The sequence below is a fragment of the Chiloscyllium plagiosum genome, chromosome 45, assembly GCF_004010195.1.
Source record: "Chiloscyllium plagiosum isolate BGI_BamShark_2017 chromosome 45, ASM401019v2, whole genome shotgun sequence".
Taxonomy (NCBI): Eukaryota; Metazoa; Chordata; class Chondrichthyes; order Orectolobiformes; family Hemiscylliidae; genus Chiloscyllium; species Chiloscyllium plagiosum.
In genome coordinates this window covers 5,140,827-5,166,008 of record NC_057754.1, presented here as the reverse complement: position 1 = coordinate 5,166,008, position 25,182 = coordinate 5,140,827, and the positions used below count along the sequence as shown (strand labels likewise).

General features: G+C 44.1%; 1 protein-coding gene across 2 annotated transcripts in view; it reads left to right on the top strand.

Moving 5' to 3' along the window:
• The first annotated feature begins 2,001 nt into the window (after positions 1–2,001).
• LOC122543856 (centromere protein F-like) overlaps positions 2,002–25,182 on the top strand; it is a 44,931-nt gene continuing 21,750 nt past the window's right edge. The window contains exons 1-9 of one of the 2 annotated variants that reach the window (XM_043682705.1): positions 2,002–2,148; positions 7,217–7,413; positions 10,731–10,927; positions 14,239–14,354; positions 17,538–17,629; positions 19,893–20,205; positions 23,050–23,252; positions 23,876–24,001; positions 24,666–24,794. In XM_043682705.1, coding sequence (XP_043538640.1) covers positions 7,252–7,413; positions 10,731–10,927; positions 14,239–14,354; positions 17,538–17,629; positions 19,893–20,205; positions 23,050–23,252; positions 23,876–24,001; positions 24,666–24,794 — 1,338 coding nt within the window. In that variant the 5' untranslated portion in view covers positions 2,002–2,148; positions 7,217–7,251. Of the gene's footprint in view, positions 2,149–6,509; positions 7,414–10,730; positions 10,928–14,238; positions 14,355–17,537; positions 17,630–19,892; positions 20,206–23,049; positions 23,253–23,875; positions 24,002–24,665; positions 24,795–25,182 lie in introns of those variants that run through there. The other variant, XM_043682706.1, reaches the window with a different exon arrangement.

Below are 25,182 nucleotides of genomic sequence, written 5' to 3'. Positions count from 1 at the left end.
TACAGGGATAGGTTCGGGGTTTGGATCAAGGTGGGATGCTCTTCAGAGGGTTGGTGCTGATTCAATGGGCCGGGTGGCCTCCTAGAGGTAGAGATGGTTTAGAAAACATTTACCAGATGTTGCTGGGAATGGTGGGCTTCAGTTATAAGGAAAGGCTGCACAGGCTGGGACTTCTTTTTTCCCCTACTGGAGCATAGGGGGTTGAGGGGTGAACTTGATAGAGGTTTATAAAATCATGAGGGGTATGGATAAGGTTAGTGGCAGGTGTCTTTTCCCTATGGTTGGAGATGTCAAGACAAAGGGGAATATTTTTAAGATGAGAGGAGAAAGTTTTAAAAAGGACACAGGTAACATTTTTACACAGAGAATGGTGTGTGGGGGAAATGGACTTCCTGAGGAAGTGGTCGATGCAGGTACAGATATAGATAAGTACATGAATAAGAATTGTTTGAAGGGCTATGGTCCAAGTGCAGGCAGATGGGGCTAGTTTTGTTTGGGATTATGATTGGACTGAAGGGTCTGTTTCCATGCCGTATGACACTGGGCTGGAAAATGAGGTTAGAATGGAGAGGTGCTTGATGGCCACCATAGACATTGGTTGGCTGAAGAGACATTTAAGAACTGTGTTTTCTACAAAACTGAGAAAACGTCATAGCATGCAAGGCTACAGGTCCAATTCTGGGATATGACATTCAATATGTGCTTTATGACTAGCTTCCATGTGTAATTCTCTATGACTCTAGGGGAGATGGATGGGCGCAGCTTATTTAGCTGAGGATGTTTGCATAGGGCATTATAAAGGAGCAAATTACTGCAGATGCTGGAAGTAGTAAATGCCAGACATCATAGCGGGTCCAGCAGCAGGCATGAGAGAGAGAGAGAGAGCAATTTTCTAGATGACACTTCTCAGACTTGCTTGTTCTTTCTCCTTGGATGCCGCTTGACCTGCAGTGATCTCCAGCGCTTGTTGTTTTCAGTGCAGTTTAATTGGTTGTGGTTTGACGTGCGATAAAGTAGCCTGGTCCTACCCATTTTTCTCACCTCAAGCTGCAAATGCTGTGGGTGATGCCCCACCCAGGGGAATTGCCTGACCCTGGGCAGTCGCCTGGGCCAGGGAGAAGAGGCTGGTGTGGGAGTTGGCAGGGAGGTGAGGGAAGAGTTTGCCACTCCAATAAAAATGAAACCCTAGAGTCATAGAGAAACAGACCCTTCGGTCCAACCGGATATCCCAATCCAATCTAGTCCCAACTGCCAGCATCCCTCCAAAACCTTCCCATTCATATACCCGTCCTTTTGCTTTGCTCTCGAAGCATATTTATTTGTGCCGTTTGGATGAGCCAAAAACAACATCTCAAACAGATGGTGTGTGCATTACTCAAGGGGTTAACTCTTAACGATTTCCTGAAAAAGGCTATTGCCATTTGGAGCCACTTATTATAGGGATGTGCGGAAAAAGGTCAGTGTAGCAACCTTAACCAATCACCAAGAAGGGGTGCGGCTTAACGGCAGACATCGTCCAATAGGCACCCTCAAGTTCGTGCGGGGGCGGGGTTTGCTGTCTGGTTGCCCAATTTACGGCGCCCTGGCAAGAAACGCAATGCTGAGGGGCCACTGTTATCCAATCAACGACGCTCTGTCAAGAGATACAAGGCTTGGAGACATGTCATCCAATCAAGGACGCCCTGTCACGCGATGCCAGTTTTAAGCGACACCGTATTCCAATCAACGTCAGGGAATTCGTGGAAGGCGGGGCTGGGAGGTGACGGCGTCCAATCCCACGCCCGGCACTTCGGGGAGGGGGCGGGACTGTCGTGCAACCGAGCCCTCGCCCCTGAGAGGGCGGAAGTGCCCGGGGAGGGGGCGGGGCGGGGCGGGTGTGGGAAGCCCCTGCCCAATCACCGACCGAGAGCCTGAGCACCGCCCGCGCGATGGGCGGGGCGGCTGACGCGGTTCGGTGGGGGGTGGGGCGAGGTGCCCGTGACGTCACCCAATCAGCGCGCGGCGGCAGGAGGGGGCGCGAGCGAGAAAATCGAAAAGGGTCCAAGCTGGTGCCGGAGGAGAGGCGGTGCTAATTGCGATAAAAATAAACGTTTGAATCCCCAATTCTGTCAAAAAAGAACCAGAGGGGAAAGGCAATACACTTCGTCGGTAAGCGTGGAAATTTCATTCTTCTATTTTTGTTTGCGTGGACGTGTAAGTAAAAATATTTCCGTTTAAACCGTTCCTCTGCGAAGTTTAAACGTTTGATTTTTTTTTCTCTCTCTTCCATAAATGAATATCTGCAACAAATCAAGTTAAGAATTCTCAGAATGTGTTTTATAAACAATAAATGGAGACGGTGGGGGGGGGGAGGAGAAGGGCCAACGTGTTTATTTTTGTGTCACGCGCACGGGCTGCGCCGGTGATTGGTCGCCGGGGCGGAGGAGGCGCCGTTCGATTGGCTGCTGGCTTCCCGGCTGTCAATCAAATCGGTTGCCGACGCCACGTGGGTCCCCATTCCCGGGGGGGCAGGTTTGGTTGAGTTGTGCAAACCCCAACGTGTCTGGGAGTGTTGGTTCCTGCTCCACGGGGACCTGGTGTTGAATCTACTTGAGCAAAAGCTGCAGGAGTGTATGCAAGAAAAAAAAATAAACAGAGCACGGCCCTGATTCCCCCACCCCAACAAGAATGTGATCAGACCTACGGCCGTTCAGCCCATTGAGACTGCTGCTCGGATGCTGCCTGACCTGCTGTGCTTTTCCAGCACCACTCTGATCTAAACTCTGGTTTCCAGCATCTGCAGTCCCCACATTTGCCGCTGAGACTGCTGCACAGTTCAATGGGATGCTAAGCCCAGCATAAAGAACCGCGTTGCTGGAAATCCGAAAGAGAAGCAGAAGTTGCTGGCGAAACTCAGCAGGTTTGGCAGCACCTGTGGAGAGAAAGCAGACTTGCGGTCTGGTGATCCTCCAGGAAAAAAGCCCTGACCTCTTGCTTTCTCTCCAGAGACATTGGGTAAACACAGCGACTGCAGATGCTGGAAAACAGATTCTGGATTAGAGTGGTGCTGGAAAAGCACAGCAGTTCAGGCAGCATCCGAGGAGCAGGAAAATCGACATTTTGGGCAAAAGCCCTTCATCAGACATTGCCAGATCTGCTGAGTTTATCTCGCATTTTCTGTTTTCATTGAGTCATAGAATCCTGACAGTGTGGAAACAGGCCAATTTTTTTTAGATTAGAGTCCCTACAGTGTCGAAACAGGCCCTTTGGCCTGACAAGTCCACACTGACCCTTTGAAGAGTAACCCACCCAGACCCATTCCCCCTACTCTGTATTTACCCCTGACTAATGTACTTACAAACCCACCGACACCCACAGCTGCCTGAATTACACCTCTTCCCACCCTACCTCCTGCAAAAATGCCATCCCGTATTCCCAATTCATCTGCCTCTGCTGTATCTGCTCCCAGGAGTACCAGTTCCACCACAGAACACATCAGATGGCCTCCTTCTTTAGAGACCGCAATTTCCCTTCCCACGTGGCTAACGATGCCCTCCAATGCATCTCATCCACATCCTGCACCTCTACTCTCAGACCCCACCCCTCCAACCCTAACCCACCACAGGAATTGCAAATCCTGCGCCCTTACCTCCATCCATATCCATCAAAGTTTCACCTGCACATCCACCAATGTCATTTATTGTATCCGTTGTTCCCGATGCGGTCTCCTGTACATTGGGGAGACTGCCTCCTCGCAGAGCGCTTTAGGGACATCTCCAGGACTGCCGCACCAATCAACCCCACCAACCCGTGGCCTCGCCTCCATTCTTCATGAAGGGCTTTAGCCTGAAACGTCGATTTTCCTGCTCCTAGGATGCTGCCCGACCTGCTGTGCTTTTTCCAGCACCACTCTAATCTAAACCCTGGTTTCCAGCATCTGCAGTCCTCACTTTTGCCCACTTAACACTATGGGCAATTTAGAATAGCCAGTTCACCTGACCTGCACAATTTGACTCAACAAGTCTGTACTGACCTTGCAAAGAGCAATTCTGGGTATATAAATAGGAAGGGTTTGGAGTGATATGGGCCAAGTGCTGGCAAATGCGACTACATTAGATTAGGATATCTGGTTGGCATGGATGAGTTGGACCAAAGGGTTTGTTTCTGTGCTGTCCATCTCTTTGACTCCCAGACCCATTTCCCCTACCCTATTATTCTACATTTACGCCTGACTAACACATCCCTGAACACTATGCAATTCAGCATGGCCAATTCACAAACTGGAGTACCCGGAGGAAACCCATACTGACACGGGGAGAATGTGCAAACTCCATTCAGACGGCTACCCGAAGCTGGATTCAAACCTGGGTCCCTGGCACTGTGAGGCAGCAGTGCTAACCACTGAGCCACCATGCAGCCCTACAGCCCATTTATTTTTGCCACAAATTCAGTGGGTTTGTGCCTGAACTGATAATCGTCAATCTCATTTTCCAGTCTTCCACTTTATTGAGAAACTCCATCTGCGAGTTCTTGCTGAAGTAGGCCGTTCAGCTGCTTGTGTTTACCCCATCATTCAATGGGAACATGCCTGATCTGATAATCCTCAACCCCACTTTAAAAATCAGTCTCAGCCTTCAATGTACTTTAATGGCCAATATTCCCACTGAGCTGCATGCACAGACTGCGCAGAAGGATTAAAAAAAGGAAAACACTGCTGACACCCTAGCCTTCTTGCAGCAAAGAAATTCATGCATGCAGTACCTTCTGAGAGAAGATCTTTCTTCTCATTTTTACCTTAAGTAGGCAATCCCTTTGTTTTCCAACCCTAGATCCTCACCTAAGGAGAAGTGACCTCTCAGCATCTACGTGTCAAGCCCATAAGAATCTTGCCTGTTTGAATAGGGTTACATCTCATTCCCCCAATGTGCAGGTCCAATCTGCTAAGCCTCTCCTCGCAAGATAGTTCTTCCATACTCAGGATCAACTTATGACCCTTCTCTGAATGGCCTCCAATGCCAGTACATATTCCCTTTAGATAAGGGACCAAAAATTGTTCACAGTATTCCAGCTGTACTCTAAATAGTGCCTTTATAGTTTTATTTATATACTGAACTCCATTTCCTTTGAAATACAGGCTAATAGGCTCTCTTTGCCTTCTCTATTACCTCTCAATGTGAATGCTAGCTTTTTATCATATGTGTAGAAAGACCCCCAAATCCTCTAGATACATGGATAAGTGACCTCCATAAAGTCATATGAATGGATAAAGTGTGGAGCTGGAAAAAGCACAGTAGGTGAAGCATAGAAGCAGGGGATTGATGTTTCAGATCGGAACCTTTCATTAAGACTGGGCAGTCCTGATGAAAGCTTCTGACCTGAAAAGTCAAGGCCCCTGCTTCTCTGATGCTGCTTGACCAGCTTTGCTTTTTCCAGTTCCACACGTTTTATCGACTCTGACTTACCAGCATCTATAGTCCTCATTATCTCCTAAAGCCATACAGAATGGAAACAGATCCCTCAGTCCGACTAATCTATGCTGACCAATTTTCCCAAACTAACCTAATCCCATTTGCTTGCATTTGTTTCATATCTCTCTAAACCTTTCCTATTCATGTAAAATTCAAATGTCTTAAATTTTGTAACTTTGTCGGCATCTACCTTGTGTCAATGAGTGAGACTTGTTTAAAAAAAACAAATGAATCTGGGAAGAATATCAGTAAATGTTTATTTTTTTTTGATCATTCATTTTAATTGACCCCTTAATTTCCCTTGTTTTTCGAGTGTTGGCACAGTTCTTTCAGGTTCGGGTGTTACTAATCTGTTGGAAGATCCTGAGCTTTTGTTTGTATTCTGTTTAAAAGGCATTCCTCTGGTGGCTGTCCAAAGATGCCTTCCTGCAAAACATCCCAAAGCGATTTGTGATAAGTGTTATTTTGATGCTATTTCAGTAGGGTAAATATGGTAGCCAGCTGGCAAACAAGGTCTCACAAAGAAACAGTGTAACAGTGGCTAGATTTTGTCGAGATGTTCGTTGATGAGTAAAAATTGAGTTGCATATTTGCGGAGAAAGTTCCTATCCATCTCTGAAATAGTGCGGCAGGATCTTTTCCAGCCACTTGAAATGCCAGATTTCACATCAAGATCTTCTTCAAAACAATGCATTCTAAAAGTGCAATGTTCCCTTATTACACAAAGGGAGTGTCAGCCTAGATTTTTTTGTGGTTGAATCTCTGGACTGGGACTTGAACCAGAAGTTTTCTGGCTTGGAGATCGGACTGTTACCATGTGCAACACAATTTATAAAAATAATAAATATTTGGTGGAACAAAACTGATACTAGATATATTCAGTCCAAACCAAAAGAAGTTGGCTCGGGACAAAACCTTGTGATGTGAGAATATTTTTAACAGAAACATACCAAAGTTCAAGTGAATCATGTAGTGTTTCCTGTATGCACGCAAACTTTCTTTTTATTCTAAAAACATTGCCAAGAAGGCTGTTTGTTTTAGTCCTAAGCCTCTCTATTCCTGCCTATTCATTTAAGGTTTTGTGGTTTGTGAATTCTGAATGGTCTGTAAACTATTTGAGCTGAAAATGTGTTGCTGGAAAAGCGCAGCAGGTCAGGCAGCATCCAAGGAACAGGAGAATCGACGTTTCGGGCATAAGCCCTGTAAACTATTTGAACCTTGGAAACCTGCTACTGGTTCTGAAAAACCTAGTGCCGAAGAAGAGTCATACCGGACACTTGAAATGCTAACTCTGTTTCTCTCTGTAGTGCCAGACCTGTTGAGTTTCTCCAGCATTCTCTGCATTTGTCATAGTTTTATTAAGCCAGGTTCCATTCTAGGATCTGACTTGTCCATTATCTCCACCAGTTGGGATAAGAGGGTGGTGAGGTGAAATGAAAACTCTTTGTATTCGTAAAACGTTATAGCCGCTCCAACAAGATGTGATTGAGCGCCATGGGTGAAGCCATTTGTGGTCAGACATAATAATTGTAAGCACGAAATGTGGAGAATGGCCATGGTGATTGAAGCTGCCAGTATTATAACTTGTCCAGCATTGAGCTTGGGAGGGGCGATGAAAGTGGAAGGAAAGGTGTGCAATGTGTGAAAGTGCTTGAGAGCAAGCGTTACGCTCTCAGCATGCTCTTATTCTTTCTGAAACAGCTGTCATCTCCTTTTGTGCTGCTAGTGTATATTTGTTTTCTGACGTATCAACTTTTGCTTTCTTCAAGGCCTGATCATCGACCGACGTCGCATCGTAGTTATCATGAGCTGGGCAGTGGAGGAATGGAAATCTGAACTCTCCAGCAAAGCTCTGCAGAAAATATCCGAATACGAGACCCAGTTGGAGAAACTGAAGAAGGAGCGACAACAAAAGCAGCTTCAATTGGACAGTTTAGAAGATGCATTCCGGAAACACAACCAAAAGGTGGATTCCCTCTTAACTGGTCTTACTTCTAAATTTTGGTGAGCTATGAAAAGCACTAAACACCTGCTTGGTATGAGAGCAAATAAAAATTGAGGTGTAGTCCATGTTCATATGGTTCATTAATAAACTTATTCGAGTTGGCTCAGGGATGGCACGGTGGCACAGTGGTTAGTATTGCTGCCTCACAGCGCCAGAGACCTGGGTTCAATTCTCGCCTAGGGCAACTGTTTGTGTGGAGTTTGCACATTCTCCCCGTGTCTCCGTGGGTTTCCTCCAGGTGCTCCGGTTTCCTCCCACAGTCCAAAGATGTGCAGGCTAGGTGAATTGGCCATGTTAAATTGCCCGTAGTGTTAGGTCATGGGGTAAATGTACGGGAATGGGTCTGGGTGGGTTGCTCTTCGGAGGGTTGGTGTGTGGACTTGTTGGGCCAAAGGGCCTGTTTCCACACTGTAAGTAATCCTTGATGGACTCTACCTGTAGCCTCTCTTGATTCGTTCTGGAGATCGTACTCTGTGGTAGTCTGGAATATAAAACTTTTGCAGACAGTTTAGTTTAAATTATTACCTTTATTCACCAATGGCATCAACATTACACGATAACATAGATTCCTACAAGTCAGGCTTGAGCTAAGGTTCTAAAATCTTTAGCAGAGGAGCAGTGCCAGCTGTTACCCCCTCAGCTCTCTCAGGCTGCTCCCTTATTGCTGCAGTCTTTACACAGAAATTGGTATTAAAATTACAAAAACACCACATGTCCTTAATCAGATAAGCAGCAATAAAATGGCAAAAGTATGCAGCAGAAGAGAAACTCATTGACAGGTCTGTGTACGCTTGACTAATTGAGCTACGTGCACATCAAAGTGGGAAACCTTGATCCAGCCAGGCCAAATGATCAATTGTTTTGGCTAGTACATCAAAATGAGAGACTAGTCGAAAGTATGTGAAAAAGGTCATGGGGTCGCCTTGCTCAGCTAACATGTCCAGTCTCATTGTCCAACAAAATGACCGTTTCTTTTAAAATTATCGTAGATTCCCAAAATGCAACTTAAATTCATAACATTCCCGGATCTTGAGCTCCAAGGAACAACACACACATTTAATCCATGACAAGCCAGTGTTCACTCAAATCAGACCATAAAGGTTTAATCTTTCCACCAGCTTCCGTCCTGTCTGTCTCTCTGCCTTGCTCACTCGCGCTCTAGCTCTGTGTCTCTTGAACCGAACCCTTCGATCAGTGAATGTAATTTACAGAAGGATGTTTTCTTTCTCTCTCTCTCACTCACCTATGAACATCTTCCAACTTTCAGCCTTTGTAAGGGTAATGAGACATTCACATTCCAGAACAATCAAGATTAGGGAGCTGAGCTTCATAAATTCAAATCTACTCAGTGTGGTGTACATGAAAATGTGTCAGGATTGTTCTATTACGTGCATATTCCACTCAGCTTATTAAATTACAAGTTCTTTTCTTATTGAGTATGAGTTTTGTTAAGAGTCTTTGATATAAACCAGAGACTCAGTTATCAGTCATCCCACAGTGAAATATGCGCGCTTCCAGCCTCTGGCATCAGAAGGAAGTACTGCCACACATTCCCTAAGTGAACAAACGTTATCACCTTATTTACACCAACCCTAAGAACAGATGTCCCCAATTCCTCTGAACAGATGGGCCCCCACCGTGGTCGAATGCTTTCCTGTATCTCCTTAGCAGGTGTAAGGCTACCAACTTTCTCATCACCTTCCACCATTCAGGATCCATGTACATAAATGATGACCAATCATGTTGATTAGTTTCCAACAATTAATACGTCTGTTTGGGAATCTTGGGTCCAAGGACACCTATTCCTCCTAAATACACAAGGCTCCCATATCTCTTTACGTAACTGAATTCTGCTGAAGAGTGAGACACATGGCTGATGCTTTCATATGCAATCATCAGGACAAATACAAGAATGCCAAAATTTCAAACGGATGGTTGGCAAGTTGACTGATTCAGTCATGCCATTTTTGAGTATAAACTGTTGCGATTGTTTGAACTTTGGCATTCTTGCAGTTATCTTCATGAGTACAAAGTGAAAAGCGTTGAAAACTGGTCTCTTCAATGATCTCTCACAAACAAAGCCTCTTCTGTGTACATTACAATGTTTGAAGAATTGTTTTCAAGAACCTGAACTTAGAATTGTACAGCACGGAAACAGACATTTGGACCAACTCATTCATGCCGACTAGATATCCTAAATTAATCTAGTCCCATTTGGCCCATGTCCCTGCAAACTCTTCCTATTCATTTACCCATCCAGATGCCTTTTAAATGTTGACATTGTACCAGCTTCCACCACTTCCTCTGGCAGCTTGTTCTGTACACATACCACCCTCTGCATGAAAAAGTTGCCCCTTAGATCCCTTTTATATCTTTCCCCTCTCACGTTAAATCTATGCCCTCTAGTTTTGGGCTCCATTACCCTGGGAAAAAAAACCTTTGCCCTATCCATGCCCCTCATGATTTTATAAACCTCTATAAGGTCACCCCTCAACTCAACACTCAAATGGTGTTTATGTGGATTCTCATTGGAAAGTGCAGCAAAAGCTTGCGTTTGTATAGCACCTCTAAACAGTAAGAAAAGACAAAAGTTAACACCTCAGCAAAACACATACACACACACACACACACGCAAGTTTGTGGGGTGAATTTGTACTTGCAGAATTACGTTTTAGTTTGCTCAAAAACTGCATGAATCCATGTAAGTCCTTTTTTTTAGATTAGAATCTGTCTAAACTTTGGGGTACAGACAGTCTCACACAGGGCACCTCACACCTTCAATGCATTATCTGGGCCAACATGGCACATATTGTTAAAGTTCACTTGAGAATGTAACTTTAAGAAAGTTCTGGAATTAACATATGAAAGAACTGAAATCAGCATGCTCATTCTAAAAGATGAGAGACTTAGCAAGCAATCCAGGTCTTTTTCAATATGTAATTTCAGTTACATCACACTGTAAACATTTGCTATAAGTTCTGTGTCCTACGATTTTATACTCCACAACCACGTGATGAAGGAGCAGCGCTCCGAAAGCTAGTGATTCCAAGTAAATCTGTTGGACTATAACCTGGTGTTGTGTGATTTTTAACTAAGCAAAAGAACAAATTCTTCTGAAGGGTGACTGAATGCTTTCTCAGCAATTGGTTTTAAGTAGCAGTTGTACAGAGGAGAGATAGAGACTGAGCATTTCAGAGTGGAAATCTTCTTGCATGTACCTCACCATTTCAGGCACGTTACCTGTATGCAATTTTGATGCGACTCTTATTGTTTTTAAGCTTGAAGATGAACGGAATGAGAATGTGGCATTGAAGAGAGGGACACAGGGTCTGACAGAGGCACGCAACAGTCTAGAGAAGGCACAGCAGAGGCTATGCCACGAGATTCAGGTAAAGGAGGCCCTGGTATGCAACCTGGAGGGGCAGCTGCTGGCAGCAAAGAAACAGATAGACAACCTGGAGCAAGAACTAAAAAGGTATTGTCCAGGCTTGTGCCAGCTTTGTTTGCTGTACTGTTTATTGGGGAGCTATAACTCTGCAATAGTTCATAATCTTATCTGTACAAATCAGCAATTCTCCCACCTCTCCCCATAACCTTGCACATCATTACTTTTGAAATAACAAACAAATTCTCTTCGAATGGCTTGATTGAACCTGTCTCCACTCTTCTCTTGGGCTCTGCATTAGGACCTTAACTGCTTTGTGAAAATGTTTCTTTGTCCAGTTACTTTTAAAACCTTGGCCCCTTTCTGTATGCTTTTGCGAATAGAACAGTATCTCCCTGTCTACTCTGTTCAGACTCCTTTTCAATACCTGTATAGCTTTCAATGACATTACCAATTCTCTGAAACCTCCACTATCCATATCGTAGATGATAACGTTGACTAGCCATACAAATACTGTGTCTACAAGACTAGGCCAGAGGCCAGCAATTTTACAGTGAAGCACTCCTCCTGACTCTACAAAGTCATCTACAAGGCGTAGATCAGGTATGTGCTGGAATGCTCCCCACTTGCCTGGATGCATGCAGCTCAAACAGTGCTCGAAGCTTGACTCTAAAGGGCAGAGCAGCTTGCTTGATGTTGGCACCACATCCACAAACATTCACTTCCACCAAAACCAAGGCACACTGATGCATTGACATGGTATACGACATTGGTTAGGCCACTTTTGGAATACTGCATGCAATTCTTGTCTCCCTGTTATAGGAAAGATGTTGTAAAACTTGAAAGGGTTCTAAAACAATTTACAAGGATGTTGCCAGGGTTGGAGGGTTTGAGCTATGGGTAGAGGCTGGGGCTGTTTACTCTAGAGTATCGGAAACTGTGTGGCGACTTTATAGAGGTTTACAGAATCATGAGGGTCTTGGATAGAGTGAATGTCCAAGGTCTTTTTCCCAGGATAAGGGAGTCCAAAACTATAGGGCATAGGTTTAAGGTGAGTGTGGAAAGATTTAAAAGGGACCTGAGGGGCAACTTTTTCATGTGGTGCATGTATGGAATGAACTGCTGGAGAAGACTAGTACAATTACAACATTTAAAAGGCATCCGGATGGGTATATGAAGAAGAAAAGTTTGCAGGAATATTGGCCAGATGCTGGCAAATAGGACTAGATTAATGTAGAATATCAGGTTGGAATGGACGATTTGGACCGAAGGATCTGTTTCCGTGCTTTATTTCTCTATTATTCTAAATCTCTGATGCTGGGAACCACTCTTGTGTATCTTTTTTGCACTCCCTCCTAATGCTTTCTAAAATGAGGTGCCCAGATCTTGACACAATCCTCCAGCTGAGGTCAAGCAAGTGCCTGGTACCATTCCTGAAGAAGGGCCTGTGCCCGAAACGTCGAATCTCCTGTTCCCTGGATGCTGCCTGACCTGCTGTGCTGTTCCAGCAATAAAGTTTCAACTTTGATCTCCAGCATCTGCAGACCTCACTTTCTCCTGGTACAAGTTCATCGTGACGTCCTTGCTTTTGTACTTTATGCCTTCATTTACAAAGCCTTGGGTTCTCTGTACTTGATTAACCGTGCTGTGAACCTGTCCAGACACCTTCAGTTACTCATACACATATCCACCACTGGTCCTTCTCTTGCATTACCCTTTAGAGTTGTACACTTCGTTTTGTGCTTTGCCTCCACGTTCTTCCATTTCTCGCCAATGAACTTCATCTGCTGTTTGTCTGCCCATTCCTCCGTTTGTCTATGTCATTTTGCTTCTCACAGTTTGCAAATCCCTCCAAGTTTTGTTTCATTCGCAAATATTGACATGTTCCTTTATACATTAAGGTTATTGGACATTTATTATAGGTCAGAAAAAACAAGAGCTCCAGTACTGACCCCTATGGAAATCCTCTTCAAACCTTTCCCAAGCCTGGAAAAAAATTAACTTGACCATTGCTCTTTGGTTTGTATTAGTCAGCTAATTTGTATCCATGTTGCTATTGTCCCTATTTCACGATTTGTACCTTTTGCCCACAAGTCTGTTGTATGACATTATCAACTGCCATTTGGAAGTCCATGTACATCACAATAATAACATTGCCTTTGGCATTGCCTCTTTCAAAAAACCAGCAAGTTAACTGAGCACAATTTTCTATTTTGTTCCATAGAACACAATTCTATGCTAAATTAACCTTCATTTGTCTGCATTTCATGTCAAGCTGTTGTTTCTTACCATCTGTGTTAAATTGATTGGCTTTTAGTTGCTGTTCTTCGTGTTGGTCTGACAAAAGGTCACTGGACCTGAAATTTTAACACTTAATTTCTCTCCACAAATGTTGCCAGACCTGCTGAATTTTTCCAGCAACTTCTGCTTTTGTTTCTGATTTCCAGCATCTGCACTAGTTTTGCTTTTGCACACAGCTGGAGCAGGTAGAGCTTGATCCTCAGCCTGCTGGCCCTGAGGTAGTGGCACTAACACTTCACCACAGGGGCCCACCCCGAATCTAAGGAAGATTAAAACCTTACAGCCAGTGCCTGCATAATTTCCGCATTTAAGTACAGACAGTCAGTCCAGTATCTCGTGCTTATCAATCTCGAACCTTTTCACTGTCTCAATTACCTTTTCTTTCACCGCTGCCTATGTTTATTCCTTTGGATCAGTTGGGGAAAATGTTGAAATTGAGGACAGCTGAAACATTTCAGTCCAGGTGATGCGAATGTTGCTAGGCCTTTAAATGGTGTGTAAACATCTGCTGCCTTTGTACAGAGCTATGAATCAAAGTCTAATGTGAGCGGGTATGGAATGTGCTGATGTTTTGTGATTCATTATCTGGGGCTCAGCTGTTGTAATGTTCATTTGTAATTGTGCTGTTGATTTATATGAAAATGTCTTGTCATGGATGAAAGCTTCTGTTTATCTTTTCTCTTTCCAATCTGCGATTTCTCTTTCTCTCTCTCACACTTTCTCTCTCTCTCACTCTCTCTCACTCTCTCTCTGTGCTGTTGCTCTCTTAGGTGATTTGCTTTTTATTCCCTTCTCATGCGCAAACATTTCTGTGACTTCTGTGTTGTCACTTACTCTTAACTCCTTCACTGCCAAGACTGCAGGAACTGTTGGATTGCTCACTCCTCTCAGCTGCTTCTGACTGCTACGCTTTACAGGCTTCTGAAACCAAAGTTAGGTGTTAACCTAATCACCTTCCTAACTTCCCTTTACTACTCTTTCCAAGCTTGATGGTGCATCCTTGCACCAAGGGCCTTTGCATCTTCATCTCTTGGCAATACTAATTTTAAGGGTTTAAAAAGAACTTTTTAATACAAAGTAAAACCATGGAATGCTTTCAGGCTAGAAGCAGAGCTTGAGCGAAGTCAAAGGGCCTCAACACCAACAGAATGCCAGCTCCACCTAACTCCAACTAAGATCTATCCTGGGTGTTCCACGCTCAGCAGGCCTAATGAGGGTGAGTTACATAGCTGAAGACCAGCAAACCTGATTGGGAGTACTTTAAACATTTCTGCTTTGATCTTGACGTGCCAGGCGTAGGTAAGAGATGGGGGTGTCAACTTTCACAAAGGAATTGGATAATTTATCTGAAGTGTTCAAGACGGCAGTGAAAAGGCAGGAGAGTGGGGACTGGCTGAGTAGTTCTTGCAAGAGCCGATACAGACACAGTGGGCTGAATGGCCATCTCCTGTACCGTCAACGTTCCGATTTTACTTGTTCCTCTTTGGAGAAGTGGTGTAGCTCGTTTATGAAAATTCTCACTTAACTTTCTCCCATATCCGGTTCTCTTTCACTTGATTGGGAGTTCAGCAAAGACGGACGAACCACTACTGGGTTTGTCTTTAAGCTGACCACTGTGCCTTCTTCCATCGTCCTTGTCACTTCTTCAAAAAACTCAAATCAAGTTAGTGAGCCATGATTTCCCACACACAATGCCACGTTGACTATCCCTAATCAGCCCTTGCCTTTCCAAATACATGTAAATCCTTTCCCTCAGAATCCCCTCCCACAACTTATCTACCACTGATGTCTCTCGCTCCCTGGCATTTCGTTGCTACCTTTCTTAAATAATGGCACCATATTAGCCACCTTCCAATGGACCCCTCTTGCCCCCCCCCCCCCCCCCCCCCCCCCCCCTCCCCCAGTCCCGTGTTCCCAACTATGCCCTGAGTTCATCATCTGTACCTGTCAGGCCTCTTGCATTGAAATAAATGCAGTTTAATATATCAATCTTACCTCGTTCTTTACCTTTCTCTTGCCTGCTTTGACTTGCTCATCTTTTCAACTGTACTAACCTCGGACTAAGCTCTTTTCTTGTTATCACTTTGGGTGCTCCCCCTGCCCTTGTCCCTGTACACCAGCACCTCAGCCATTCATCTGCTCTATGATACTATTGCTAGTCTGACTAGCACATGACACCAGGAGTATTCCAGATATTCCTACCCTCAAGGACCTACTTTTTAATCTGCCTAATTTCTCCTCAGAATTTTGTCCCTTCCCCTTCTTGTGTCATTGGTACTAACATGTACAACAACCTCTTGCTAGTCACTCGCCCCTTTTGAGAATATTCTGCACCCTCCCAAAGATCTCCGTGACCCTAGCACCATCAATGCGCCATTCTGATGTCTTGCTGTTGGCTGCAAAAACATCTGTCTGTGCCCTATCACAATCCCCTATACAATCAATTGCTTGGAACCTGACACACCCTCACTACAATAGAGCCTGTCTTGGTACCAGAAACATGGCTGTCAGTGCTACATTCCCCTCAGAGTCCATTACCCCCTACATTTTCCAAAATAGTATACTTGTTTGAGATGGGGATAATGGAGGAGACTCCTGCAGTACCTGCTTACCTCTCCTACTTTTCCTAGAGGTAACCCATTTACATGACTGGATCTGCAGTTTACCTCCCTTCCTGAAACTGCCATACATCCCACTCCCGGCTCATGTAAATTCCTCATTGCCTTCAACTACTGCTCCACCTGCTCCATGCGATTGGATAGGATTCACAACCAAACGCACTTCCAGCAGACATAATCATCAGTAAAATGGAAACTCTCCCTAATCTCCTACATCTGACAGGAAGAGCACACTGTTCTACTAAAGGCCACCTTTGTCCCTTAATCTATGGACCTAGAAAATAGTGCAGTCTTAATGCTCTAGGATAGCCTAGGATAATTTAATATCGATGCTTTATATTTTTAAAAAAATTAATCTAGACAGATCTCAGTAAAACACTAAAGAGAAAACTTTACCCTACTCACTATTGTAGGTTTACAAGTTGCTTGATTTCTGCACACCTTCTAAAATCATGGAGCATATTGTGTTAATCTGACCAGGAAAAAATATCATCGTGATAAAAACTGAAAATGTAATGGGGCCAGAAGGTTGGTTGGCAGCTGTGGAGAGAGCAACAATTCCGAATGATGAGGGTGCTTCCACCCTGGATGTGTTTGAGTTTTCTTTTAAATGTTGATGTGATTTGAATTTGGCTTCTGGGAGGGACCCATATTTACAGATTCCAGCACCTGCAGTAATTTGCTGCTATGTTAGATTAAGGGGTGTGGGCATAACTGAGTGGGCCAACAGTTCAGAGTCCAACTCATCACTATGGGTCTGGAGTCACATGTAGGTCAGATTAGGTAAGGGTGGCAGTTATTGGTGAATCAGATGCTTTCTTTACAACAATAAGACTTGCATTAGGGCGGCACGGTGGCTCAATGGCTAGCACTGCTGCCTCACAACGCCAGGGACCCGGGTTCAATTCCTGCCTTGGACTGTCTGTGGAGTTTGCATGTTCTCCCCATGTCTGCGTGGGTTTCCTCCGGGTGCTGCGGGATGTGCAGGTTGAATTGGCCATGCTAAATTGTCTGTAGTGTTAGGTGGATTAGTCAGGGGTAAATGTAGGGGAATGGGTCTGGGTGGGTTGCTCTTTGGAGGGTTGGTGTGGACTTGTTGGGCCGAAGGGCCTGTTTCCACACTGTAGGGAATCTAATCTAATCTAATCTACTTCCCCCTAGGTGCAATGGCAGGCTCTCTGACCCCTGAAAAAACTGTTTGCATCTACTGTCTGAGAAAGAGAGCTGGAATTTAGTGTAAATGTGACTTGCAGTCTCTGGTCTTCGAGGATCTGTTTAAAAATGAGGTTTTATTTTAATTGCAGGGAACATGTTTTGCAACGATTTAGTCTGCCAAATATGTAACCTTCATGATTAAGCAAGAGAGAGAGGAGCACTTAACCTATTGTGCCTTGTCAAAATTTGTATCCTGGGAATTAAAAGGGCACATTCTAACTGATACCATCATCAACCGTGTAGGAGTAATTTCCTTTTATATTCATTTTATTTACTTGCTCTTGAGATGTGGGGTCTTGCAGGCCCTTGTGAAAGTGGTGGCCAATCCTATTGTAGCGCTGAAGCCTGTGTGGCAAGGGTGCTCTCTCAGTGCTGTAAGAGTAGAAAATCCGAGGAATGTTTGCCTCAGTAATAATGGACTGGTGTGAATTTGATTATGTTCCCAATGCATCAGTTGCCCCCTCCTTCCATGTGGTCGAGGTTGTGGCAGTTTTGAGGGCTTCGTGAACTGCTTCCCACAACGCTAAAACCAACAGTAATGTTTACTATGGCACCTTGATTTCTAGGTTCAAGACTGGATGAGCTGCAAGAAAAGTATAACCAGGAGATAGAGGAGAAGAAGCGACTAGTTTCAGAGGTGAAAGCTCTGAAACTGCAGGTTGGTGTGAATTGGTGGATGGTTGACACTGAATCGTCACTGCACAGTCAGATATAGAGTAGTTTGACAAATAAGATCAGGGTGTTAAGTAGCAGATGTTGTTTGTTCATCCCCTGTTTGCATCGGGCTGTATTTTATTTCCCCTGTACTGAAAAGTCAGAGGTTGCAGCACACATGGACACGGATTTGGATTTGTTTTCAGTTTGAAGCTTTGGAGATGGTGGGGGCTGATGAGGACATAGGGACCCCTCTTGGTGATTGGTGGGCAGATCTTGTGGCATGCTAACAGTTCTCCAACAAGATATTGGAGAATTCACAGACCTACAGAGATATCAGTGTAAGAATGGGAGAGACTGGGAAACTTAAAAAGTATGTTACTTGGCAGGGGTGAGCAACCTTCCTTAAATAGTTTCCAGTCTTCTGGTCCTCCCCTCTGGAACCACCTTCCCCACTTCTGTTGTCTTAAGCAGCATTTCTTTACCTTGAAGAGTTCTCTTAACATCGTCAAGTTGCTTATCAAAGAAGTTAGGGATGAGCAATACAGGTAGCTCTTGTATAGTGTGATGGGTGCATTCTTGTGCAACCCTGCATTACAGAACAATCACGTTTTAGAAACAGCGCTTAAAAGTGTTGGTGCTGTAATCATGTTACACCCAATACACATATTAAAAGTTCACTTTAGAAACCGTGTTCCCAGTTTGTCAGGCATGTTACAGTGAATTCGCGTTAATGAAATGCACGTTAGAATTCCTACATTGTGGAAATAGGCTCTTTGCCCAACAAGTTCACACTGCCCCTCTGAAGGGTATCCCACCCAGACCCATTACCCTACATTTTCCCTGACTAATGCACCTCGCCTATGTGTGCCTAAACACTGTGGATAATTTCCCATGACCAATCCACCCTAACTTGCACATCCCTAGACCCTATAGGACAATTTCCCCTGACCAATCCACCTTAACCTGCACATCTTTGGACTGTGGGAGGAAACCGGAGCACCCGGAAGAAATCCCACGCAGACACTGGGAGGATGTGCAAACTCCATGCAGACAGTTGCCCGAGGCTTGAATTGAAACTGGGTCTCTGGTGCTGTGAGGCAGCAGTGCTAACCACTGAGCCTGTAAATGCTTGCAAATCCAATGACCTCCACTTGCATGAGCAACTCCAAAAATGAAAGTCATCTTCTAATTCCCCCTTCCCTCCTGTGAAGCATCTTGGATCTGATATTGCACTGGAGGCTTTAAATAAATTTAAGATTTTCTAATCTTTGGAGGAGAGTGGTTCATTTGTCTGCAGTGCAAATTGAAGAAAAAAATCCACTGGGATTCTCTGGCTGTCTTCCCCTCTATGGCCTCTTCCCTCATCCAGTAATGTAATTAGAATCACTTGTTTGTGACTATGTGAGTGGGCTGCTGAATTGAGATACGATGGAGTGGGATAACTTGGGCCGGAAATTGTATTGTTTTTACAGTGTTGTCTTTAATTACAGGGACTCGTTTTTCTCTTAACATAGAATCTGTACAGTTTGGAAGCAGGCCATTCGGCCCATTGAGTTCACACCAACCCTGTAAAGAGCATCCCAGCTCCCTTACCCTATCCCTGTCACCCTGAAGATGAGGGACCTTGTCAAATGCCTTAGTAATATCCATATGGACAATATCTGCTGCCTTACCCTCACTTTGTCATTTCCTCAAAAAACTCAGTCATGTTTGTGAGACAAGACTTCCTCTGCATTAAACCATGTGGACTACCCCTAATAATTCACTTCTCCAGATACAAGTAAATCATGTCCCTAAGAATCTTCTCCAATTATTTTCCTATCACCGATGGCTTGCCGACCTACAATTTCCTGGATTATCCCTGTTGCCCTTGTTGAACAAAGGAATAGCATTGGCTAGTCTCTAGTCTTCTGTGGTCACACCTGTGGCTAAAGAGGCACAGATGTGTCTGTCAAGGCCTCAACCTCTTATCAAAGACAATTCAGTTTTATTTTGTTTGGTCAGGATTTTCTTATTTTACCCCTGCCAGATTGCACTACACAAATGATTAACTTGACGTCGTTGCTGAGTGATGGCTGTGGAGAGACGCTAATAGATTCCATTCCCACTTTCCTTCATTATGTGAAAAATGGGTGATGGGACCATTTATTACAGAGCTCCTGTTGCCTAGCGTATTTTTCAAGTCAGTGCCTTCAGGTTGGGGATGGAGGAGATACACTCGGTCTCGCCTTCCAAGCTCATTCACTGAATGTTCTTTGACCAAGGTTCAACAGTTGCAGTTCAGCAGCAACAAGAGTCACCGGGAAAGTGCTCCACAACAGATTAGAGCCTCTACGTTTTCGTGGCAGCAAGAGGGAACACCAACTCGGGTGCCCGAGAGTCCTGTTGGGCGAGGATCACCCTCCTCTGTATTTCCATGGGAGCAGCCGAGGTCCCCTCCGTACTACAATTCCAGCAGCCAGAAACAGAATGACAACAAATCCAGTACCCTTGGATCGAAGCGTGGGAGTGGCCAACTCAGTCCTCTTGAGGTGTCTGCAAATGCTGAAGTGCAGGAATTGAGGAAAGAAAACCAAGGTGCCGTGATACTGTGGTGTTTTTTTTGCGATATTGTTTAGATTCCTGCTATCCTCCTTTTTATTTTGCAGATTCTGCCACATTCCTGCTCAGCCAGTCTGGCAACCTGACATTTACAGGAAAGAAAGGCGTAGTTATCTCACCTCTCGTGTTGATACTTGTGGAAATTAGTGTTCTGGGAAAGCTTCAGATTCAAATATAATCCAGCGATGACCGCAGGAAATGCTGGAAAATACCCACTCACCAAATCGTGTTATATTGTTTGAGAGAGAGGGGAAAACAAATAGTATGAAAAGGCTAACTTATTTAAAAAGGTCAATAAGCAAGTGTAGAGTCAAGGTGGGTTAGAAGAGGAAACTTAAGAGGGAAGTCTGTAATGGTGTAGTGGGCACAGATAATGGAATGACGGTGCCAGGCAAAAGGGTATAATAACAGAACAAAATAAAGAAGCAAAAGATGCATCCAAAAAGATGTTAATGGTAACAGAAAGCCATTACTGCCTGCTGTCTGAGCAGGTGGGATTCATTGGTTTTGATCAGAAATTGCTGTGTCCAGAGGTTTGTCAGTTGCCTAACCAAAAGATGTGGTGTTGTGCTTCTTGAGTTCACTTAGTCATAGAGATGCATTTCTTTAAACATCACTGGAACAACGTGGGTGGCTGAGGGACAGAGACCTGGGAAAGGAGAATGGAAATGCCAGGCAGGTGGAAGGTCGGCATCAAACTACTTCCAAACTGAGTGGGGGGTGTTCAATAAGGTAGTGGGGTGAACTAGCACAGATTCTCCAAAGTCAAGGAGACCACATCATGAGCAGCTGAGAAAGACATGTAGTATGTGTGAAAACTTTGCTCCTCCTGGTAGGAGCAGCTGGGACTCTTGAGGGCAGAAAGGGGGCTGAGGTGATGGGGCAGACGTTGGATTTCTTAGTTTGTGTGGGGGAGTGTTGAGCAAAAGGCGGGGGGGGGAATATTAGTCATTAAAGGGTAGAGCATTGTCAGGGCTGCCTCTCATTTCTCTAGATTTTTTTTTTAAACTGTGTATTACTAATTGCTTGGTTTGGAAGGTGGAATTTTGTGAGAATTCCAAGATGATATTTTGCAGAGATGAGTCACAAGTGGACAGGATAGTGAAGAAGGCTTTGGGACACTCTACTTTATTGGTCAATGAGTTGAGTATAGGAATTGGGATGTCATGTTGCAGCTCTACAGAACTTGGTTAGGCAGCTTTTGGAACACTGCATTCAATCCTGGTCTCCCTGCTATCGGAAAGGTGTTGTTAAACTTGAAAGGGTGCCGAAAAGATTTACGAGGTTGTTGGAGAGTTTGAATTATAGGGAGAAGCTGAATAGGCTGGGGCTGTTTTCCCTGGAGCATTGGAGGCCAAGTGTTGACCTTATAGAGATTTATAAAATCATGAGGGGCATAGATAGGGTGAATAGCCAAGATCATCTTCCCAGGGTAGGGGAGTCCAAAACTGCAGGGCATAGGTTTAAGGTGAGAGGGGAAAGATATAAAAGGGATCGAAGGAGCAACTTTTTCACATTGAGGGCAGATTGTATGTGGAATGAGCTGCCAGAAGAAGTGGTGGAGGCTGGTACAATGACAACATTTAAAAGGCATCTTGATGCGTACATGAACAGGAAGTATTTAGAGGGATATGCCAGCAAATAAGGCTAGATTAATTTAGGATATCTGGATGGGTTGGACTGAAGGGTCTGTTTCCGTGCTTCACAGCTCTATGACTCTATGTAAATTCACGTAAGAGTGAAACTGGTTAAATCGTACTTAAACAGTTGGGTGTGTGAACAAGATATTAAGGTGATAGTGAAGGAGTGCTGGTTATACAGAGGCGATAATACCCACAGGCATTTGATAAGACATCACACACAAAGTCAGTTGGCAAAATATAGGCTCAGGGAGTTGAGGGTAACCTATTACCCTGAATAGAGGATTGATTAAGGTACAGAAAACTGTAGGCGTAAATTGACCCTTTTTAAGTTGGCAGCTTGTAGGTGCCCATTGGAGTGTCTCAGGAATGATTGCTGGGGACCTCGGCCTTCTATAATCGATACTAATGCCTTGACCAAAGAGATTATGGCTACTGTGTTTCAGCTCGCCGATCATGCAAAAGCTGCTTGGAATGTCAGCTATTAGTGGCTGCATAGAGAAATAGACAGGCTAAGTGAGTTGTGATCTAGGAAGTAAATGTGTTGATTGGAGTGGAAGAGTAAAGATCTTGCTTAAATTGCCATAGGGCTCTGGTGCTGGATTGCTCCATTGGAGAAAATTCCAGTGTCCCTGGAATTAAAAGCTGGTCTTATGATAAGAGTTTGACTAATGTGAGGATTAGAGAATGCGAAGTGATCTCATTGAAATATTGGCGATTCTGCAGGGGGTTGATAGGATAGACACCGAGAGGTTGTTCGTACTGGTTGGTGAAGCTAGTACGTGTGGGCACAGTCTCAGGATAAAGGGCCGCTCACTTAGGATTGAGATGGGAACTTTTTTGCTCGAACGGTTATGTGTCTCTGAAAAATAAAGCTTCCAGAATCCTCTTTTGGAATAAAAATTTCCAGTATGTTTAGGACTGAGATAAATGAGTTTTTAGAATCTCCAGAATCTAGAGATATTAGGAATGGGCAGGAAAGTGGAGTCCAAGATCAACCCTCGTAGTGTTAATGGCGGAGCAGGCTCAGTGGGCGGAATGGTTTATTTCTGCTCCTATCTCTTGTGTTCTTGTAACTTTTAATATGTAAAAAAAAAAAAAGCAAGTTTCAGTAGATTGTAACTGCTGTTTTTGTGGTGTGCAAAATGATGCTTTATTTGGTTGCTACTGTTTGTTGCAGTGCTGCAGAGTACAATGTCTGAGCTGGAGGTTTGGGTTCACTCCCAAGAGAAAGAGATTAAAAATCACCTGAACAAGTTGCAGGAAGTGCAGTCACACCTGGAGAAATCCAGAACAGAGCTGGCGATGAAAGAACAAGCTTTGGTGAAGAGCAGAGATGACCTAATGAGAGCAAACATACAGCAGGAGCAGAACAACAACAAGGTTTGACCTCTCTTTGGGAATTGAGCTATACTTAACTGAGCTGCTTTATAATTGGAGGCTAGAGCACAGTATAAAAGGCAGTGGGTTAGACTGAATGGCTGATGAAAAGGGTTAAATTCTGGGCTTCCGTCTCCGTTGCCTGCACTAGTTTACGCTCCATGGGATGAGCGTTTTCTCCACATTAGTGGACACACCTTAAGTTGGATTGTGTTGCTTTAATTTTGAAAAGTATAGAGAGTCCTCGTCTGCACATAGCTTATTCAGTTGGAATGTTTCATAGGACAATACAAAAGGAACTTTACTCTGTCAGCCCCGGTCCTGTATATGTTCTGGGAATGTTTCATGGGAACAGTGTGGATGGGGCTTTACTTTCAGTTTTATAAGAGTAGAGGGAGCTTTACTGTTTCTAACCTCGTGCTGTACCTGCCCTGGGAGTGTTTGATGAGGATGGTGTCAAGGAACCTCTCTTTTTTGTCATGGTGCCTTATTGAAAGGGTATTCCTTATCCATGACAAACATTTCTCTTGCACTGACTACAGAAAATGTTTTTTTTTTAACTATCTTAAATGGCTGACATATTGGAGAATGAAGTTGGTGATTCATTTTTTATTTTATCTTGCCAGTGTGCAATTCTAGAGCAGAAACTGAAGCAGGTTGCTGAGGAGCTGAGCTGTCAGAGGCAGAATGCAGAAAGTGCTCGACGCCTGATGGAGCAGAAGTTTAAGGACAAAGAGAAAGAACACCAGCAGGTTAGAATAAATAGATTAGTGGAGAGTAGTCTGCACAAATACTTTCTTTCATCCTTTCATTGCCGATCACCTCACTCCCTCTTGCTGTGCATTGGAATTGTCTCCACCTCACACTCTTTCCTTTCATCCATTTATATCAGTTTTTAAATTTGTGAACCAATATCTGGACATCCTCATTCTTTATGAATTCACATGAGATGTGAGAATCGATTTAAATAGGGTTGGTCTGGGGACTAGGCCCAGTACCACAGGCATCGGCGGTTCTCCTGTGGAAAGTGGGCTGTTAAATTGTGTGCAAGACAGCCAAGCCTGATGATCTTAAACAACACTTTATTTCCTGTATGGTGGTTGGGAGCAGGTATCTGGGCTCGTTTCCCATTCTAATCCAGAGATGTAGAGTACAGTTCTGGAGCCCCACGTGCTGTCCAGCCTGAGTTTTTAGGTTTCTTGAGGCAGAATGGGCTCAGTAGCGTAAGGCCAATGAGGAGGTGTTGTTGACCTTCATAAGTAATCCAGTGTAGAAGTCTATTTGCTATTGGCAACTTTGCTTTATCAGATGATTAAAGTGCAATGTGCCCAATACACGATACCTATTCTATTAGTCAGCACTAATTGTGGAGATATTAACTGATGAATGTGCAATTTTCTCCTCTCCACTTGTTAGGAGCTGTCTGATCAGCAACGTGCATATTGTAATCTGGAACATCAGTGCAAGCAAGAGAAAAGCCAACTAAACCAGGAGATCCAGAAGCTCAAGAACGAGCATCTGGCTTTACAATCTACAATGGATAAAGTAAGAGAAGCCAAATGTAATTGAAAGCGTACATACACCATAGAGTCATTCAGCACGGAAACAGATCCTTTTTCCCAGCCAGCCCATGCTGAACAGAATCACAAACTGAACTAGTCCCACCTGCCTGCTTCTGGCCATATTCATGTACTTATCCATGTGTATTTTAAACATCGTAACTATACCTGCATCCACCACTTCCTCAGGAAGTTCATTCCACGCACAAACCACTCTCTGATTTTTTAAAAAAAAATTGCCCCCAAGTCTTTTTTAAAATCTCTCCTCTCACCTTAACAATATGCTCCCAGCCTCAAAATCCCTCATCACAGGGAAAAGGTGGAATAATGAAGAGCTTTTGCCCGAAACGTCGATTTTTTTTTTTCCCCTACTC